Raw genomic sequence first — 18,593 nt, 5'->3', positions numbered from 1 at the left:
TGTGGTTCCACTATATAAGGTATTTTTTGGCGACCTAAATATTAACATTTAAAATGTGTTTTATATATTGCACTTAAATACATATTTGTCTAATTACGGAATGTTTTTACAAAATGCATAGACACACATATATAAATGATGGAAACATATGATAAAAGATATATACAGCAATGTTATATATTTTGTATATAAGTATTTATAATTACATATATTTTGTATACAATTATTTGTATTTACACAAATAGATTTTGATAAAAAATGATAATAGGACATCAAAAAGAACCTGTTATTGATAAAAATAATTTATTTTACATATATACAATATTTTTCAATATCTATAATAAGCCTTTAGTTCAGAAAGCTGTGTATTGCATTTGACACAAAAATGAACATTTTTTCTTTTTTCACGCTATGACATTGCAGATCAAATTTAATAATATATATATGTAGTTAATAATAATGCTTCAGCATGTTTATTTTCATCTCTATTACATTCCATTTAACTCAGTTAAACCTACATATTACCTATATGTGTTATCTATCTGTAACACTGTCTTTATGGCGTTTAACTTACTAATTTTATTTTATTATCCATTACAATTTGCCTTTATAATTAAATTCAACCTATAAATTTTATAGAATATTTTTAGGTGGTATACGCTGCCATGTAGACAAATGTTGCCTTAATTGTTCATATTTTTCTTCAGAGTCTGCATGTTAACATATTTTTTTCGAAACTTTGGATACATATTACATGTACTGGCTGGAGGTACACATGTAAATATAGAGTGCTTTTTGACAGTTACATATGTCTGCTAGAAATATTAAACTTTGGTATATAGCCGACAATAATTCTAATGCTTCTAGGACATTTTCTAATATGTACTCTATATTTAATGTCAATTACTATTTATTTTAATGTTCCCATCGTAAGACTTTCACCAGATAAAGATATGAGTGATCTGAAAAAGTAATAGACATGATATTGGACATTTGAGATGGATTATTTTTTTTCTCTGTGGTCCTTTAACTTTAAGTATTGTTTCATCTAGAAATAACCCTAGAATGTTGGAAAGTAAATCTGTTTAAAATCTGTTTTTTTCTTAATTATGACCTATGACGTTTTAACAACATTACCAATCTTAAGATCCTCCGATTGAGTAAACATGTCTTAGAGCACAGATTTATATCATAAACTGAGGTAGCAATATTTGGACACACAGATACACGGTACAGACAGATAACTATTTGCCCCAGTAGTTCAAACTCTGGCCCGCTAAATGATAAACTAACATTTACATATAAAATTACTTAATATTTCTGAGGAAAACACGACTTTGTAAAATCATTTACACAACATTATAAATATATACTCTACAGGTGATGCTGTCTATCAATTCTCACCATGCTAGTGTTTCGTGTGTGTACACAAAACATGTTTGATGAATGAAGAGTTCAAAATATATGTACCAGGTTTCAAACATACATGACTTTCCAGCTAATCGTCACAGCAGAAAATATCAGATATTTTACATGATTTGGCAAAAAGTTGCATGGTTTTTGACACATTTCCTTCCTTGTACAACATATATACACATAATATACCAGACATAAATGATCTATGTTATGTTAATCAAACATATGTATGTTATACCTCAATACATGTATGTGTCGATTCCTGGTACATTTTCAAGTGTCTGGAAAGGAGTAAATAGTATGGAATGGCATGATGGTCATTTTGTATACCACTAAAACTTGAATTTTGTTTGACACGTAATTTGAGATGATTTTATGTATGAATGCACAGTTAAGATAGTACAAAGTACCAGTGATCTATACCAGTCGTTCTGTAATTAGAAAACAACTACCTTCATTTAATTATAGGTCCCGGCATAAGACTTCACCATGTCACAAAAACTATGTTTATAATGATAAATAGACAATGATGGCAGTAAACACAAGTGTCATGGCCCTCCTCCCACACAGTGGCCCTTCTCCAACACAGCTCATGTTGGAATGTTCAACATATAGTATGTCTTGCGTAACCAGAATGACGTTATTCTGTAGTCTTTAAAAATATGAAAATATGAGGCATTATATTAGTACACATCACCGAGGTAGAATATCTATATACATGTGACCTTGAACACAGCTACTGCCCTCAACTTTGTTACCATATGTATCCAACAATAAGCCCATGCCTGGTAATAAGCCCACCCATATCTATTGGAGTTCAATAGAAATGTCAAAAAAACTATTTCATTGTCCTGTAGCAAGCCCGATCCCCTGATCTGAGTCAGAGATTGTATGTTGGCCCCTGAGCTTATTGATGATCAATACAGTAACATCATTAAAGTTGACCTTGAGTCAGAAGCAGCTAGGGTAATTACTCTGACCTAAACTCATAGGTAGCAGGATTAACACTGACCTTGCCCCCTATACAGTACCATCATTGAAGTTGACCTCGAGACAGAAGCAGCTATGTTAATTACTCTGACCTTAACTCATAGGTAGCAGTATTAACACTGACCTTGACCCCTATACAGTACCATCATTGAAATTGACCTTGAGTCAGAAGCAGCTATGGTAATTACTCTGACCTAAACTCATAGGTAGCAGTATTAACACTAACCTTGACCCCTATACAGTACCATCATTAAAGCTGACCTTAAGTCAGAAGCAGCTATGGTAATTACTCTGACCTTAACTCATAGGTAGCAGTATTAACAATGACCTTGACCCCTATACAGTACCATAAACACCAACACTGATCACTAAGCATCCGCAATAGCAGATACTTAAACTCCAATGCTGCAATAGCACTGACCTAGACCCCTAGGCAGCAGCAGTAATAGTGACCTTGACCTTGTCTTACCTCCTATAATCACCAACATTAATGGTCAAGGTAGAAGTAATAGGTTACTGAAGTTATCTTACTAGCACAGTCACTGCCTGTATATCTTGTAAATTGTATATGGTGTTATTTCTAACTGTTCATGAGTGGTCAACTTAAATCAACCTTGACCTTTGGTTGGGCAGAGGTAATCTTGACCCGTAACAGAGTGGTGTTTATTTTTGTCCCACATTTTAGCTAGCAGTCTGTGTCATCCACCTCAGATGTGGTACTCACAGCGACGTTGAAGCCTCCATTACCTGACACTTCATACTTTGACGTAAGTGCATTCGTGATGACCTCATTGTTTTCCTGATCTGTACTGATGGACTGTTCATTGTGCACATCCATGAGGCTGAATGGTGTTTTGGTGGGTGTTGTTTCCGGGGAAATGGCTACATAATTCTCCCCATTAGCAGTAGTGTAGGGTGGTGGAGGGGTAGAACTTTCACTGTGACTGGTTGATTCAGAAGTTAGAATCATAGAATCAGAATTATCTGATAAATTTGCTAGATTTTCTCTTGCCCTGAATATGTTTGCCCTCATAAGTCTTGGGTTATCAATGTCATTTAAGTTTTCTTCAGAGGAAGTCACACTATTGTCATTGTAAGTACTCTGTAGTACCAGCGTACTTTCCCCTTCATCGTCCAGTTTCTGTTCTGTCCAATCACTGACCGAGTCATTCTGGGGAATGTCTGAGAATAATTCTGAGCGCACCAGTCTTTTTCCTGACCAATCAAGATCACTCTCCTCTCCTTCAGATGATTTGTTGACGTCCTTCAGTGAACCTGTGTGTTGTTTCTGTTCCAGCGATGAGAGCTCGGTCCCTGCGTATGACATTGATTTCGACACTGCATTGTGCTCATAATTTATTGTCCGTTGCACACCACTTACAATGTCGTCCCTAATCACATAGGCTATACCTCCTTTAGGATCACCAGAGGAGTGGGAATTTTTCTTCTTTTCTGATTCAATGGCATGTAATTCCTGCACAGAGATGTCGTAAGCCACACCACTTTGCGTCTCCTTGGTATTCCTCTTTGGGAATGGTGTAGAAAACAAGCTGGGGTCAGAGGTCATGTTTAGGCTGAAGTCCACATCTGATAAATCTTTTTCTATTTCAACCATTGTGTCTTTGTTTTCAGATGAACTTCGGTCATCATCATCATCAGCAGTATCATCATCCTCACTAACAGAATCCTGTAGGTGGTGCTTGTTTGTCTGCAAGCTGTCTCCAGTGTCCCCTGCTGGGGAGAATAAACAAGGCATCACTGCCTCAAGTGGCTCCTTGGAGAGGAACTGAGGCATGATTGCGTCCTCTTCAATGGGTATTTGTGGACTGCGTGGTCGGGTCAATGTACTCTCCATGTCAGACAGGCTGTAATCGACGAGAGTGTGACTACAGTCCCCACCACTGTCCTCTCCCTCCTCCTTAGGGACAGGTGGCGGTGGTCCAAGGTCTGGAGGGAGTTTGCTTGGCATGGCCACCTCAGTCAACTCTTCTGACTTGGTTACTAGGGGAGATAACTGAAAGCTTTTAGAACCAACACTAGTATCTCTGTCATGTTTTTTTGCAACAATAAAATCCTCAGAGACCTCGAGTGTGTTGATTGGCCGACACTCGGATACCATGGAGACGGAAGGTACGATGTCTTCACTTGATATTTCCTGAGGAATTTCGCTGAAGTCTTGCGGTGTTCCTGGCTCACTGCCCTCTTCCCCGGAGTTTTTCTTTTTCCTACGTTCTGGCTTCATGGGAGGAGGAGACCTCAATTCTATGTTAACATAATCTGAATTTAATACCGGAGAATCTGTTTTGATTTCAAAGTCAGGTAAAGAAGCCTCTACTTTTGTTTCATTTTCTGGTATCACTACACTTTCATTAGCACTTGTGTCGGGGTCCTCATAACTTAGACGTAGCATATCTAGTTTATCTTCCTCGTTTAACTTATCAAATACATCCACAAAGTCCCTGGCAGTCTCGGCGTCGGTGCTATCGTTAGTTTGCAATATTGGCTCGGGGATTTGGGACACAGGAGAATCTGTCGGCTTATCTTCCTTAACAAACTTAACAGCTGGAGTAAGCTTTTTATTGTCTTTATTTCTTAGCTGCACATTTTTCGTTTCAACTTCTACGCTAATATCATCCACGTTATGAACTATTACATCTGAAGACACCACAGCTTTGCTTAAATTAATATTCTTAGCAGGAATCACTTTGATCTGTGGAATCTCTGTCGCCCGTATTGGACTGGGTTTAATCTCCTCTGGGACACTAGTCTGTTTTACATGTAGTACATTCTTCTTAGGAGAGCCATTCGTCCGTGTTTCCGATCTCATTTCACTAAAGCTTCTTTTAGGAGTCACTTTCCCCTGCCGATTGATCTTTATTAAGGTGTCCACTGATTGGCTGCGATATAACGGATGAGCCAGGCGGGTGCTTTGGTCGCTGAGACGCCGGTTCTTCTGACGTTGATGTTCCTTCTGTAGTGTGACCTTGACAGGGTACGGGGATGCATAACTTAGGATGGTCAGGGCATCTTCAAATACCATGTTGGCAAACGAGATAGTTACACTTTGAATTCGGTCTCCTGCAAGACACAAAGAATCAATCAGACAAATGCCTTTATGGCATAGAAACTTTAACAGTTAAATATTACATAGGTATTTACACACTGTATACAACCATTTGACAATCATTTGAAATTTGCTTGGATCTTTGCTTCCAGTGGAAATCTGCACATACACTTCACAAAATATAAACATCCACATCAATTTGTGTGGCAAGTGGATTGTGAAGTAAATATTTTAAATTGTTCGAAGCTTAGTCATAATCATTACATTCACCTTTATTTCGTATATACAGACACAGGATATTATTAGATTTATTACTATTGTTTGGCCAGAAATACACCCAACCTAGGGCTGATTTTACTAGTATATACCTAATATCAGAATAAAAACTTACTATCTTCGAATTTATACCCAACCCCATAGCCTTAAACTCACCAACGTTTGATTACCTATTACATACACAAAAACACAGACTGACATATTATTTGCCAACTTTAAATTATCCAAATCTGTGAAATACTACTTACCAACTTTGAATTTACCCGACTCTATGGCTGGGCCCCTGTTGTGAACCTGACTGACAAAAATCCCATCCCTCATACTGCCAGCGATGTTGAAGCCTAAGCCGATGAAATCCTGGCTCTGTAGCCATACACTGGTCACTTCCGGATCCTGTGGTCAAGCAACAAATACATACATCAGTTTGACAAGAAAGAGTAGCCATTGATTCTTTTAAGTTGAAAATAAGAAAAATGTTGGTTTCAATTTCATATTTATTCAACCCAAGCTATTGTATAGAGGCCATATAGTGTTACCCAATCCATGTCCGTCCTGTTCTGTCCTGTCCCTCTGTCATCGCTCTACTGACTTTATTTCTAAACAGATTTTGATGATCAAACTTTACACAATGGTCAAGTACGTAAAGGGAATACCTCAAACAAGATCATGTTTTGGGTTCAAAGGTCAAGGCTAAAGTTATTGTTACTATTTATAGAAATTTGTCAACTGAATTTGTCAGTGAAACCCCCTGGCAATACAATTCGTTAACAGATTTTCATCAACCTTATCCAAAGGTCAAGGATGAGAATACTTTGAAAGTGTTTGAATTTCAAGAACCAAAGGTCAAAAGTCAAGGTCATTGCTATTGTTTACATTTATTTTATTTTAAATTACGTTAATTAAACTGCATGGAAGTGGGAGCATTTATGTTTCACAAACATCTTCCAGGCTTTAGAGAGGTAACTAGCTCATACCCCCGGTAGTTACAGTATAAATCTGAGTTAGGGGTCATTTATAGGGGAATCAGCCGTTCTTCTTCCTCAGAGGTATATTTCATCTCGCATGACAAGTAACAAAACATACTTATAAAATTCTGTAAAAAAGATCAGTGACTTGACAAACAGTCTTTGTGAGCTAGTATATAAAATGATAATTAAGTCAAAACTTAAATTTAGTTCAGTCATCTAACTCAACCCGACCCATCACATAGAAATTATAAATCCTACAGGTAATTATAATGATTTATCTGTTCTAACTTCCGTGACAAACAGGTGTGTTCTTATGGTGAACAGGTATTGCCTGTTTGTATATTTGTATGCATACCTGTATATCTCTTCATAAAAGTGAATCACAAATTAATGTAATAATGTTGGGATCTATATATATATATATATCCCTGAAGTTTAAACCGGTTTCATCAAGATCAAAAACCATATACTATGACTACAAAAATAAATTCACAATTTTTTAAAAACACTTATAACACCCCTGATAAAACTATATTAGGAGAAATTAAAGTGATTACTTTTGTAATGCATAAATGTTAAACGAAGGTTAAAAGTTAAGTAGATTTGACCTTAAGTACAGTTGAAGTGCTACTATATATATATGTATATAATTTTAATGGCTAGTTCTTTGTCACCTATATCTAGTTAGATATCTACTTTATGTTATCAAGATTTAGCTCAAACTATTCCAACCTTTGAATAGGAAGAGTTCAAATGGGGCTTTAGGGGTGAATGAGTTAAAAAGGAATTTCAAGATAAAAAAAATCCACTGAAAAACTATTAACAGGACACATGAATCTCATTTTGAGACTGTTAATATATCCGACTGATTGGGTGATCTAATGACCAACATCAGTCAGAGGTCAGTCAGAGGTCGCTCAATACCAGGACAAGTGTATACCTATTGGTGTATACGTATCCAAACAAAAGTACAGAAAGGCCTGTAGTTCATTTATTATACCATACATCATAAACTATACAAGAAGAGTGAGGCCCTGTATAGTTCTGTCTAGTGAAGGTCATGTCAAGGTCACCAATACCATATGTCACAGCGCTATACTTGATGGGTGGGGGCCGTATGTGGTAATCCCTGTGTGGTGAAGAAACCTTTCACCAACATTCAGAGTTGTCAACCTTAGATATATATATATGAAAACTCTCAGCTGTATACAACCAATTAAATGAAGCCAGCGTTTGGTATACAGCAGTTTCTGGGAGGTACAGCACAATTATTGTCGTAACATTCAACACATTCATTTATCTTGATACGATACATACAGGCCTTTTATAATCACTAATTTCTTATTTCTTATATTTATCATAATAAACAAGAAGTTATCTCAAAATACTATTCATATTTAATCTAAATGCCTAAAATACGAATTGAAAATACTATTTAGGTTGAAAACTCCACTCGGACACGATCATTGCTATTAATCTCTGTTTGGCATTATCCTAATACATGTATAAACATCCCAGTTTGCCCCTGGCATTTAAAAACTGACCACTGACCAAGCCTTTCAGTGACGATCCCTGACCACACAATGACCCAACAATTTATACCCTCGATGTGTCATCGCCTATTTTAGACAGTAGTATAAACACTATGACTTTATCGGGTACGAATCAGTTGTTAGTTTCCAGTGAATATTTCGGTCAGTTTAACATGATCTATTTGGCTGTTATTGTTCAATAACAAAAGGCATACACTGTATATCTATGCTGTGAAAAAATTCTAACAATAAAGTTGTTTTTATTCGTAAATTTAAATTGACTGAGTCTGGTATTTCAAGGGTCTTTTGAGTTTTACTTATGTATAATTCACTTCTTTTCATGTCCATCAGATAAATCTCTGCACTCAAAATATTTGCACCGAGTAACTTTACAGGGGGAGCCACACCAAAGCTGTACAATAGGCCGACATACATTAGCCGTTTGTTCAAATTTCCGCTGACATGCTCAATGCTTTGTGGCGCCAGAAAGTGATCATTCTGCTAGAAAATAGGGTAAAATTTCTAGCACTTGATTGGACAAGAATAAAAGTAAATGCGTGGATAGGAAATCACAGCATGAACAACTCAATAATGGTTGACCTGTTCAACTTTAAAACAAGTTATTTTGTAAGAAATATGAAATCTTAAATTGATTTATTATTTAATTTTCTGTTCTTCACCAAAAGGTTAAATCAATTAAGAAAAAAATACTTTGACAATAAATGCACTTTGAACATTTTGTCAATGTGAAAAATATATCTATACTGTATGCTGGTTTTTAAATAAAGTATTTGTTGACCCCAGGCCTCAGTGAACCCTATAGACATGAATATAATTGACAACTATGTACTAGAACCATAAGCTGCAGGCTAGATAATACCCCTGATACTGTCTTAGGGTGAAATGTTTGGAAACTAATACCATTAACAATGAAAAATCACTTTAAACATTGATAAATTGTCCGAAAGTTTTATTGAAAACTACGTACTTATATAAAAAAAAAAACGTGGCATGGACAAGCTTGTCTCTACAAACAGATGAATGGACACTCCGATAGCTAGGAAAAATGCATGGCCAGTCTGGTATTTAAACCCAGGACCTCTAAACTCTAGATGAACACCCTAACTAACTGACCAGTACCTGGTCACTAGCAATCAGTCCAATCCAATTCCACTACAGCAGTATACAAACATACACTATTGTTGTTTAACATATTCAACTAAACGTATGATAACCTTACCATACACTGAAGATTTATTGGACCATGATATTGACTTCCACACATTAACGTGTTTGACCTTGACCTTACCATAGACATGAGTCCATCATCAAGGGAGCCCACAGACCCATTCCTCTGTAGTCCTGGTACGTCCCCCACTGGCAAGGACGCCCAGTTTTTCTTGGATGTCTCCTTCCCTCCATTGGTCTGTGGCACCTGAAAAAGTTCAGACAAAGTAATTGTAGAAACAAAGTCATCTAACATCTTTGTCTGGTTTCTCATGAAAGAAAATGAACCAGTAAAAACATTCACAAATTCCTTTTAATGTCATGTGTCATTTATCAGAGGAAATTGTGATATTAAGTGGAATGTGACATCAAGAGGACCTCTATTTTTCTGTGAAAACTACACATCGTTTAGTATGAAGAAAAAAGTCGTAAGTCCATGTCTAAAATCATACTTTTGACCTGAAATATCAATCCATTTTTGTCCAAACTCATAAAAACTAGATACCTCTTTTACTTAAATTCAATAGATAGTTTTACATACTCTAAACAAATGTGTGAAAATGGACCTTAAGGGCAATTACAAGTGCCATATGTTTCAAAATGCAGAAGTAGTTTTTAACATGATAATTTTATGTGTCAAGGCAAATGAAAACGGTACATGTCAAAAGACATGATGTAAAACCAGCTAAATCACAAACAAAGTATATAGAGAAATATTGCGATTAAAGGGAAGCATGATATTAGGAGAGATGTGATATTAAGCAATATGATATTAAGTGGAAGGGAAAGTTTTAAACTTTCTGGAAAAGCTGTCACTTTTAAACAAGTAAAAACAAGACGGCATGTATTTTGATATTTAAACAAGGATTTGTAGACATTTTTTTAGACTTACAATAATGATATAAATTCTTTCATTTAGACAAGGTATATATACGTATCATTTAGACTTTTGTCTAGATTAAAACATGGCACTGTAATACACCTACTTTTTACATAAATTCTTTTGATGAATTATTAACTGTTTTATGCTGTTGTCATCACTGACATAAGCTATAAACCAATTCCACGGGTTGTTATTGTGTTATCATTGCGTACAGTATTTTTACATTTACTGGGTAATGAGTGTTATTATTATCGAGGCCCACAGAACAGGTTTGATTTTAATTGAACCAGAAATGAAAGGCTTCACTGAAGGACAATGTTTAGTTTCCCATATACATTTACATAACCAGATTATCTGGTATTTGAGAAGCTTTTCTACAAGGGAAGTGCTATCTCTTACAAACAGAAAGGTTCTATCTTTTGATCTTGCTCATAAAAAAGAATTATGACAGATAATACGATGATCATGCAGTTTTCAGACTTTTCTCATGTTGTAAATCTGCAATAAATACTTCTCCAAAGAGAACAAAGCACGGACAATCACCCCATGAAGGCTTGTAATGGTCTTTCTTTTCTGTTTGTCATCCAAGTTCTCACTGCTGTCTTCAAATCTTTGTCAAATCACAAAGTCTGATACATAAACTTGTCAGACACAGCATTGATTAGTCAAATCTTAAAGTCAGAGATTCAAAATAAAGTCTGTTACATCACAAAGTCAGAGACATAAAACAAAGTCGGTCATAGCAGTACCAGTAAATACAGGTATATCTGTGGCACACCTGTAAAATAGGACCAGTACCAGTATATACTGGTATAACTGTGGCACACCTGTAAAATAGGACCAGTACCAGTATATACAGGTATAACTGTGGCACACCTGTAAAATAGGACCAGTACCAGTATATACTGGTATAACTGTGGCACACCTGTAAAATAAGACCAGTACCAGTAAATACTGGTATAACTGGGGCACACCTGAATAATAGGACCATTCATACCAGTCTAATACAGGTATATCTGTGGCACACCTGCATAATAGAACCATTCATACCAGTATATACACTTATATCTGTGGCACACCTGTAAAATAAGACCAGAACCAGTAAATACTGGTATAACTGTGGCACACCTGTAAAATAGGTCCACGTCATACCAGTACCAGTAAATACTGGTATATCTGTGGCACACCTGTAAAATAAGACCAGTACCAGTATATACTGGTATATCTGTGGCACACCTGTAAAATAAGACCAGTACCAGTATATACTGGAATATCTGTGGCACACCTGTAAAATAAGACCAGTACAAGTAAATACTGGTATAACTGTGGCACACCTGAATATTAGGACCAGTACCAGTAAATACTGGTATAACTGGGGCACACCTGAATAATAGGACCATTCATACCAGTCTAATACAGGTATATCTGTGGCACACCTGAATAATAGAACCATTCATACCAGTATATACAGTTATATCTGTGGCACACCTGTAAAATAAGACCAGTACCAGTATATACTGGTATATCTGTGGCACACCTGTAAAATAGGACCAGTCATACCAGTATATACAGGTGTATCTGTGGCACACCTGTAAAATAGGACCAGTACCAGTTTATACAGGTATATCTGTGGCACACCTGTGAAATAGGACCATGTAGTACCAGTATATACATGCAGGTATATGAGTGGAACACTTTTTTAAAACAGAACCAGCTATACAGGTGTATCTGTGGCACACCTGTAAAATAGGACCAGCACCAGTGTATACAAGTTTATCTGTCACACACTGTACAGGTATGGACACATATAGATAGATTTGGCATCCTTGGATTTGAAGCAAACAACTTCTATATTTTCAGTTATTCTAAAATGTAAAAATCTTTGAAGGTATTTATGACATAGACATTCACATAATATATAAACCTGAGGTAAAAATCCAATATACAAAACGCTCCATAAAACTCTTACTTCTCATTCATAATAAAAAACATTCACCGGAACATTTAAGATCTTTAGATAACAAAAGCTGGAAGTTTTAAGCTTCTCATAGAATTTGAATAAGATGTGGACACACAAGAGACTGCGGTATTTATACTATCCATGTTTTGTTCTATGGGACCTACTTTGTAGGTGCGAGTTACATGCCTGGCCTATAAACATGTCTGTATGTGGCACGACAATCACGTCCCCACACAGCCCACACAAAGGGAAGGTAACTCTATATATATCCCAGTATTAGAAAACACCGACTCAACAGCACAACAATAGAAATTTCATGTGTTTTTCTATAATACTGAGATCTGATGAGAGTCTATGTCCAGGTTTTCTGCTCAAAAAATATGTTATGAAAAACATCTGTTTTTACTTTTTTGATTTCGAAGGGCTGCTCAATTAATTTTATATGCGACACGAACTGTATAGTATAACGTACATTAAATAAGCTATATAAAACCGCATTTACATTTTCATGATCACAAATAGAGGATTCAATGGCATACCTTCCTGAAGGTTGAGTATACGCGTATTGTCATTCTCACAAAGAATAGTGTTTTTAAGGTATGTCATATTAAAAGGTTTGTAAGGACATCTGGAAAGAAACTAAAATCAAAATGAAAGACAGCATAAATCTTTAAAATCAATGATGAGGTCCTACCAGACCTTCCCAAGGATACCATTATAGCTGTATGTTGAAGCGTCAGTGTGTGACTTTTACGGTTATGCTTTGACATTAGTGTGGACAGAAACAGACAGGTAGGAATGTTACACAATTTAACACACCACACAACCCAAGTTTTCTCATAGCCACATACATCCACTCTGTCAATGTCATTTCATGGGGCAACGCCATTCTATTACTGGTAAACGATTGTGTATGCTTTTTTGTCATTGTCAGATGATGGTGTATGCTTTTTTGTCACTGTCAGATGATGGTGTATGCTTTTTTGTCACTGTTGGATGATGGTGTATGCTTTTTGTCATGACTGGATGTTCGTGTATGCTTTTTTGTCACTGTCAGATGATGGTGTATGCTTTTTATCACTGTCGGGTGTTGGTGTATGCTTTTTGTCATGACCGGATGTTCGTGTATGCTTTTTTGTCACTGTTGGATGATGGTGTATGCATTTTGTCACTGTCGGGTGTTGGTGTATGCTTTTTGTCATGACCGGATGTTCGTGTATGCTTTTTTGTCACTGTTGGATGTTGGTGTATGCATTTTGTCATTGTCGGGTGTTGGTGTATGCTTTTGTTATTACCGGGTGTTTGTGTATGCTTTTTGTCATTAGCGGATGTTCGTGTATGCTTTTCGTCATGACCGGATGTCAGGGCTCACGCTGTCGGTAGCCAAAGTAGCCATTGGCTACTTTTATTTTTTATTGGCTACTCAAAACTTGATGTGGTTACTAAATTGACTACTTATTTTTAAAAATGGGGAAACTCTGTATCTTTGTCCCAGAAAACGATCAGTCTACTCGAGCTTACGTGTGTATTTTGGCTGACACTGATTGCGTAAATATAATCAGGGCCGTCACAGATCAGCGCGCGCTGTACGACTGCGAGTTAATCAATGCTTTTGTCTAACTTGTAAAGTCAATTATCAAGCTTCAGATGGCAAAAGGTGTTATAATTCGTGTACAATAATGGACAGTGGGGTCAAGTTAATTGGATGACCCATTGACGTTGAGAAAACAGTCTGATAAGCGAGTCACACATAGGTGGCAGACGTACATTTGATGGCGCCGTAAGCCGATCTGATAAACTCGTTTGAACAAACACTGCATCCAACAAATTTATGGGTTCAGTACATTTACCTACCGTAGTAAGCAGAAATACGTCCGATATGCTTGATTAGAATTATAAGTATTGCCTTGAAATTTGTATGGATTTTGTCACTGTCAGATGATGGTGTATGCTTTTTGTCACATAAATGTAATTATATGAAGATGCATGCTGTATGTAGTTGTCACATGACAGAGCAGTGCATGCTTTGAATGACTTCTGTCCGTGCCACTAGAGGGCGCCATCAGTAGGGTACTCACCTTTGGTTTTACAGGAGAACCTTTGTACTCTTTACATTGGAGATAGCTCACTCCTGAAAGACAGAAAGACAAAGTTAACAAATTGCACGTTTTCAAATATTTCTAGATAAAACTTTTTTTTTTCCTTTGAACTGGTTGGACTTTGTTAACTGTATTGTAAAACAGCCATGAGTACCAGAATAACAAAACCTTTTCTACAGTCAGCTACCATAGAACCATTAGTTGTATAGGTAGCTACCACTACCAGACAGCCACAGAGAATTAAAAAGACCTCAGAAACAATCTACCAACCAACGATGATCTTTGCTGAGGTTAAACAGAAGGCCACGAAAAATGAAAAAAAGTGTGTAAGACAAAGACATTAGATGGTAAGTATTACAAACATAATGTAATCTGACGGAGAAAGTAGACAAAGACATTAGATGGTAAGTATTGCAAACATAGTGTAATCTGACAGAGAAAGTAGACAAAGACATTAGATGGTAAGTATTGCAAATTTAACATAATGTAATCTGACGGAGAAAGTAGACAAAGACATTAGATGGTAAGTATTGCAAATTTAACATAATGTAATCTGACGGAGAAAGTTGAACTGTAGAATGATTACCCGAAGTTCAGCAAATATAACGTAGCACAAGCCTGGCTAAAGGACACAGCATGTGGGACAGATTCAATACCAAAGTGTACGGTAAAGGTTTGATCCAACAGTGCTAATTGGTCAAGGCAGTTTGTGCTGTAGCAATGACATGGGTCATGGATACCAGAAATGGTAGATATTTTTCTATCCTTGATGAACGTTGATATCTATTGGTGTTAGGTATCCTTTGGCAAAATCTTTAGTATTTGTTTTCCTTCTTGAAAAACAAATATGAAAGATTTGGCCAAAGAAAACTGAACACCAATAGATATCAACATTGATGTTGTCGTAATAATTCTTAATAGTAAGAATCACTGATATAAATAAACAATGGAGATTTCAAATGTCAATTTGTGTGACTGTACAAAAAAGTGTTGAGTGACAGGCCCTGTGCATGTGGTATACAGGTAAGTCTATACAGGTGGGATATTTATGAACCTGTGTGTGGTAGTAACAGGTGACACATGCCTGTTTCTGTCCAGGTAGTGCTAATATAGAGCATTCTTACATGTGTTTTACATGGTCTACCATTCGGGTGTGGCCCTCGCCCGTATTTAGACAATTGTCGCTGATGACAGAGCCATGTCAGCCATATAGATCATTATCTGTCACTGCGATGTCTTGCAGCACTTTCTCTCCTAGTCTTATACATGTACAGCCCTCTTTTTCAAGGACTTCTCCAAGCCTGTGATGATATTGATAAAGTACTAGACAAATACAGTTCGCTCTGGAAAAAATGTTCATTTTGAACTTTTTTGTTTGCTAGAACTGAATTCACCCGATAAATTCTACCAGGTGTTTATGTAAGATATTTCACATCAAAGTTATTGCAGGTGTCTATATCTCGTAATCCCAAGTAAATGATTGATTTGGTGTGCGAGTATGTTGGCTCTGTGATCACTTGTTTCTGCATGCGAGGCAATTTGAAGGCAAGCAATGTCAGTATGGATGATCAAGTGGGAGTGAAATAAATATAAACGGTTCATGTTTTATCCTAAAATAATACCTTCAGCCATAACAAAGGTAGGAGTTTTATAGTGTCATTGCTTCTCTCCTCTAATTCTACTCTATACTGTAATATATGTAGAGTGGTAGGAATTGTAGTGTCATTGCTTCTCTTTTCTAATTCTACTCTATACTGTTATACTGTAGAGCACTTTTTAGTGAGCCCTTATATTTAAAACTATCTTCCAACAACTTGTATGCAAGGATTTAATTTAAAAAATGTAAGCAACAATTAGCTATATCAATATATATGGTGTACAATTTTACGAGATATCAACAATCAAATCTCCTTGTTTAATTACAGAAAACTAGAAAATCTTGGTTAAAATACTTTGTGTGAACTAAAATTGCTAGACAACTAAAATCATGTTTTCTGTCCTAGTACTGACAGGGAACACTGGGATGGACGCCACGAGTGGTGCAGGAAACAGTCTAGAGCACCTGGTTTTTAGCGGGGTTTCATGATGCAAATGCATGATTACAAATCAAATTTGGGTTCTGATTTTGTCCTTGTGTGTTGACATTGGTATACATAAAATAAAATCATATAAAAAAAAATATGAAAAGAAACTTTCATCTCATCAAGAAGATTCTGTAGACTCCATGATGAGATGAAAGCGCTAATGACATGTTATCGGGATTTTTTCTTTTTATATCATTTCTTCATGCGTACGTAAGGATCAATTTACTGCTGTTATAATATATACATTGTATAATGATATATACAGATGTGTTTCTATTTTACTTTAAAATCCATCAGCCAGGATACTATCTCTTCCTTGTTGACTATAACATCAGATAAAGATGAATTAGCTTTGAGATAGCCTAATACTGTACCAGGACTAGGAACATGTAGGTTTGTATGAGAAGCTTTGTTACATGACGAGTCAATGATAAACTTATAATCAACTTCAGTCACAGGTCACATGTTTAACTTCATTTACATAACCAACACTGGTCAGAACAGGCCCCAGAGCTGTAGCGTTTATATAGCACACAATATTACCTAACATATCCTATAAAAAGGTCCTGAGCTGATAAGTATTATTTTTCTCTTCAATATACATTCACTATACATAGATAATATAGATACGCTCGGGAATCTTAACCAGGTAGTCCAAAATCATCAACAGTAACCTGCCAATCACCCAGCACCATTAGTACTGGAATATACTGGTCCTATGGTGTGATGATGATGGTACATTTTTTCAGGCTACATTGTGTGCACATTAATACTTTCTGTAATCAACGCAACACCTTTCTCTGAAAAACACCAGGACCCAAGAGTTAATACATCAAAATCCTACTGTTCTCCATCACAATAAAATGGAGTCAATGGGACAAAAATACCTGTCCAGCTGACACAAGCCAAATGGATTGTTTTTGCTTGGGGCCAACAAACTAATGTTAAATTGACAAAGATGATATTATCTCTGATAACATATACAAACCTCCCTGAAAGACCATCTATATATAGCAACCACCTGTCTATAACTAGTAAAACCTATCTACAACAACACCTGTCTACATTGTCTACCTGTCTACAATGCACACTTGTCTACATCGACACCTGTCTACAATGACTTACTGTATACAATGACCATTACTTTTCTTTCACACTTAAGCGGTCCTTATAGATGGGTTTGACATTTACTTTCAATTTATTCATACCAGCATTATGATCATGAACTCGACTAATTTGACTGATTCAAGATCAATTGGCATTTCTCAGAAGTAACACTGGTTTGGCTATAAAGATAATTGTCAGTGACATCTTTGATTTACCTTATTAAACAATAATCAGATTATTTTTTTTTTCTTGATTTCTGCTTATTAGAAATCAATTTGTGGTAGAGGATATATGTTGGTGTATAGTAGAAATCAATTTTGGTTAGAGGATACGCTCCGAAATCCTGTTGGTGCTGTGCTTGTCCCCTGAATGAACCCTCTAATACCTGACAGCCACCAACATCACTTTGTCTTTTCCTAAACCACAATTGTTGATAAGAAAAACATTCAGATTTTACTCAGTAATGAAATGTGCTGTGTTGATGTTTATTGTGGTCAGTCCTAGGCTTCAATGACCACAGATAATGTCCAATTTTGGCCAACTTCCAGATCAAAACTGGACATAATACCTAAAGCGTTGCCAGAGGTCCAAAAGAATCGATAACCTATGCCAGTGTCCTGTGATCTGTGATACTTTACCTGTTCCTGTGTCCTATGATTAGGGGTAAACACGTTTTAGATGTACCTAATGGTCACTTACACCAGGTGTCCACCGTCCAGTTTCAGCTGACCATTGTAAATCACCAGGCTACTAACAATCACTGTCTGGTGTCAGTTTCCTTAATTCCATTGATTTTTAATCATAATCCTATTTCCTTTAAGTTTTCTATCAATCAAGCTTATTTTCATCCATTTCCCGGTTTTTTTCTGCGACCATTGTCCACACAACAATGCCAGATCCGATATCATTTGGTACAACTGTTCCCGTCACATTGTGACTGAATCGATATCTAGTACATTAATAACCCTAATATACCCACTCACATCT

The 18,593-nt window shown here is 36.3% G+C and overlaps 1 protein-coding gene across 1 annotated transcript in view; it reads right to left on the bottom strand.

Annotated features, from left to right (window-relative positions):
- Positions 1-272: 272 nt before the first annotated feature.
- Positions 273-18,593, bottom strand: part of LOC110445247 — a 46,922-nt gene continuing 28,601 nt past the window's right edge. Inside the window, exons 3-6 of the mRNA XM_021489749.1 lie at positions 14,395-14,447; positions 9,556-9,681; positions 5,995-6,139; positions 273-5,484 (exon numbers count right to left, since the gene is read on the bottom strand). Coding sequence (XP_021345424.1) covers positions 3,092-5,484; positions 5,995-6,139; positions 9,556-9,681; positions 14,395-14,447 — 2,717 coding nt within the window. The 3' untranslated portion in view covers positions 273-3,091. The remainder of the gene's footprint in view (positions 5,485-5,994; positions 6,140-9,555; positions 9,682-14,394; positions 14,448-18,593) is intronic.

Source organism: Mizuhopecten yessoensis, unplaced genomic scaffold (genome assembly GCF_002113885.1).
Source record: "Mizuhopecten yessoensis strain PY_sf001 unplaced genomic scaffold, ASM211388v2 scaffold2137, whole genome shotgun sequence".
In the NCBI taxonomy this organism is placed as follows: Eukaryota; Metazoa; Mollusca; class Bivalvia; order Pectinida; family Pectinidae; genus Mizuhopecten; species Mizuhopecten yessoensis.
This window is presented reverse-complemented; position numbering and strand designations above follow the sequence as displayed.